The sequence below is a fragment of the Salvelinus sp. IW2-2015 genome, unplaced genomic scaffold, assembly GCF_002910315.2.
Source record: "Salvelinus sp. IW2-2015 unplaced genomic scaffold, ASM291031v2 Un_scaffold4181, whole genome shotgun sequence".
NCBI classification, from domain to species: domain Eukaryota; kingdom Metazoa; phylum Chordata; class Actinopteri; order Salmoniformes; family Salmonidae; genus Salvelinus; species Salvelinus sp. IW2-2015.
The window spans coordinates 48,753-52,677 of NW_019945452.1; the positions used below are offsets into that span (position 1 = coordinate 48,753).

A 3,925-nucleotide genomic window follows, 5' to 3' on the forward strand; every position below is an offset into this window, starting at 1 on the left:
TGGCTTTCACAGACATTTGGTGCCCGTTTTCCCCAGACACATTAAGCCTAGTTCTGAACTAAAACAGAGAATCTCCTTTGAGACTGATTTTAATCCCTGACTAGGATCACCTGTGGCTGGGAACTGGGGCCTTGATGTGTAGGTTTTAACTGTAGGCATAAAGAAGGCAGTCCTCATAATGATTCAATAAATACAAAGCACTTAAGAATTCCATTTAGGTTCTCACCAGACACACAGACTGTAGATTCCATTACCTATAGATAGCATTCTGTCACCACTAACTTCACACACACGACAAGTCCCCCTACCCCAACGGAAAGTCCACACGCACAAGTCAAACACACACAAGTCCAAACACACACACGTCCAAAACACACAACGCCCAAACACACACACGCCCAAACACACACACGCACAAACACCACAACACGCACAAACACACACACGCCCAAACACGCACACGCCCAAACACGCACACGCCCAAACACGCACACGCCCAAACACACACACGCCCAAACACACACACGCCCAAACACACACACGCACACGCCCAAACACACACACGCACACGCCCAAACACACCAACACGCACACCCCAAACACACACACGCCCAAACACACACCACGCACACGCCCAAACACACACACGCACACGCCCAAACACACACACGCACACACGTCCGCACAGACACACGTCCGCACAGAACAACACGTCCCACAGCTTAGTCTGCTGATATATTCCACAACAACACAAGGAAATGTGATGTGTCATATTTCATGACAACCTGAAGATGCCAAACCCTGACAACTAAAAGACAACACGTACCTGGCCTTTCCTGCTGAACCTTCAATGACAACTGTCGGACAAAAGTCCAGCGGGAGCTTCACAGCCTCCTTACACAAAACCAAAATGTATTGATTGAAATGCGATACTATAGCAATATACTATCACACAAAAATGTATTGATTGAAATGTACCTATAGCATATACTATCACACAATAATGTATTGATTGAAATGTACCTATAGCATATACTATCACACAATAATTATTGATTGAAAATGTACCTATAGCATATACTATCACACAATAATGTATTGATTGAAATGTACCTATAGCATATACTATCACACAATAATGTATTGATTGAAATGTACCTATAGCATATACTATCACACAATAATGTATTGATTAAAATGTACCTATAGCATATACTATCACACAATAATGTATTGATTAAAATGTATCTATAGCATATATCAGCTGTATCAGGGAACAGAACTGACCGTGACCTTTCAACTGCATTTGATAACATGTGGCAAAGAACTGTCTTTTAACCAAACAGTTCAATCTCATAACATATTGGGGAAAAGGCACCATGCAATCTACAACAATATGGTTATCACAGAAGAAGTATATATATATATCTCACTCCGTTGTGGACGAATTTCTCCCCCAGTAGTGGCTTCATGACATTTTGACTATAGTCAACTATGTTCTGTATGTGGCGGAACGCTTGTTCTGTTGTCTGGAAGAGAAGAAACAGACCGTGAAGAGAAATTAGGTTTTCTGTGACAATCCTGGAGTTTTTCAGAGCGCTGTGTAAATGCAATGCTTGTGTTTGTGCCTTCACTTGCTTGGTTGACACAAGCGGTCAATGAACGCCATTTAACCCTAAACTGGACCTTTTGAGGGCCTTACACAAGTAATGTACAGATCTGGGATCAGCTAACCCCTCCCACAATCCTAACCTTTAGTGGGGGGAAAAAATACGAAACTGACCAAAGATCAGAATATGGTGGCAACGTCACCTTACTCCGCCTTGCCTGGCTCCCACAAATGTTGATTTTCCAAAACCGAAATCCCCCCCAAAAAATTCCTTTTAAATGATCACATGAAACCCAACCAATACAGGGAGTTGGATTGAGTTGTTGATTAACCATAATAAAAAAGACACTAAACGGTTCACAGAATAAACCAATCTGACAGGTTATGGTTGTAATTGTTATGGAAAAAAAGAAGTCAACTGATMGGACACAGGAAAAGATTTTCTAACCTTATGRGAGTTTTCGGCATCTTCTGTAGAATACTTCAGGAGRCGAAGGACTCTGGCGTGCTGGATAGGAGGAGTGTTGAAAAATATCAGCATGGGAAATCATTTTAAAAGAAGGTACCTAAATATAAATAAGTTGGTGTGAGAGTCATTTGCTGTAACRCATGTGATAACTCAGCAAGGTTAAAGTTAGCTAGCTAGCTTGCTACCGTAAATACATTGCTAGTTTGATTTCCAAGGCACTAAATGTGGCTAACGTTAGCTACGACGCTAGCTTGATGTTTGGTAGCTAGCAGCTGGTGTGGGAAAAAATACCACGATAATCAGATGACTCCTAGCCAAACAATCTAGTGACAAGTAAAATAAACAATATTCTACTTTCCACTGTTCTGCTTTTACAGACCTGGACGGCGCCAGACAACCTGACCAGCTAGCTAATATATTAGCTACCAAGCTAGTTAGTAGCATATGCTAGCTACCAAGATTTTCGCTACTGACCTAACATTAGCTAGCTCACCTGGACATTAGAAACCACTAGGCTTTTGTTGCCCTCTCCGTGGTATTTCCATTCGTTCTCGTCCATTTTGTCCAGTTCCATAACAGAACTGTACGTCSTAGGCAACTTAATATATATGGCCTATTAACTCCAGCAACGTTGCCAGGCCAACACACAAGTTCTGAAGCTAAAASAATAATTTTAAGCTACTGACACCAAAGAACTATTGCTTTCTGGAGGATGTCCCGCCCACTCTCATCATATTGGCCAGATGTTTTTAGATGCAATTTTCATTGGATACTTCAGCCAGACGTAACGGAACTCGCTTGAGGATATTTTCGGCAGCCAATCCAAAGAGGATGGAAAACTGTTGCCAATCGCACGTGTTATTCTAATGACAGTGCCCCAAGAGAATGTGTCTGCGATCTAAGATACGATACATGACTAAAAGTATGTGGACAACTATGTGGACAACTGCTAGTCGAACATCTCATTCCAAAAATTATGGGCGTTAATATGGAGTTGTRCCCCCTTTGCTGCTATAACAGCCTCCACACTTCTGTGAAGGCTTTCCACTAGATGTTGAAACATTGCTGCGACCACAAGAGCAATAGTGAGGTCGGGCACTGATGTTATGCGATTAGGCACGGCTCGCAGTCGGCGTTACAATTAATCCCAAAGGTGTTCAAGTTCTTCCACACCGATCGCGACAAACCATTTCTGTATGGACCTCGCTTTGTGTATGGGGGCATTGTGCTGAAATAGGAAAGGGCCTTCCCCAAACTGTTTCCACACAATTGGAAGCTGTGACGATCCTCCCATTCCGTCTGCCGAATTCTTACTCTTTGCTCTTGTTTTCCCCAATAGGATGTCGGTGGGCGGAGCCCGGAGTGTCGTCAGCAAAATGGGACACACCTAGGCTTGTTTGTTTTGGCACCTCTCAACACCCCTCATTATCACCATCTATGCACGCAACTACTCACTTACACATACACCATTGCCAATTGTATATAGTGTACTTCAGTTAATAAATATATTTTTGTTATTACTTGATCTCTGTGTTTTTGTTACAGGCTACAAGCCGGTTAGTGACAAGTGGGGGCTCGTCCGGGATAATAATGAGGGTTTCTAGACATTTTGTTGCATTATGATGGGTTGACGCTAATTGGGATGTGCCAACAATTTAGAACTTTTAAAAAGGGCTGATAAACAGACTCATGTTGAGTTTGCGCAAGAGTTATCTTCGCAACCGGCTAACGATGTTACAAAGAAATCTGTCACTACTTTTCCTGTGATCCGTTACGGGTTGACCCCACATTAGAAGAGTTGCGTGACCAAATTGTGCCTGTGGAACAGTTSGAAGATGTCGCCCATG

At 42.5% G+C, this 3,925-nt stretch overlaps 1 protein-coding gene across 1 annotated transcript in view; it reads right to left on the bottom strand.

Moving 5' to 3' along the window:
• LOC112076989 (inositol-pentakisphosphate 2-kinase) overlaps positions 1-2,805 on the bottom strand; it is a 27,754-nt gene extending 24,949 nt beyond the window's left edge. Inside the window, 5 exon segments of the mRNA XM_024143603.2 lie at positions 732-869; positions 871-894; positions 1,434-1,529; positions 2,058-2,117; positions 2,572-2,805. Coding sequence (XP_023999371.2) covers positions 732-869; positions 871-894; positions 1,434-1,529; positions 2,058-2,117; positions 2,572-2,652 — 399 coding nt within the window. The 5' untranslated portion in view covers positions 2,653-2,805.
• Between the last annotated feature and the right edge of the window lie 1,120 nt (positions 2,806-3,925).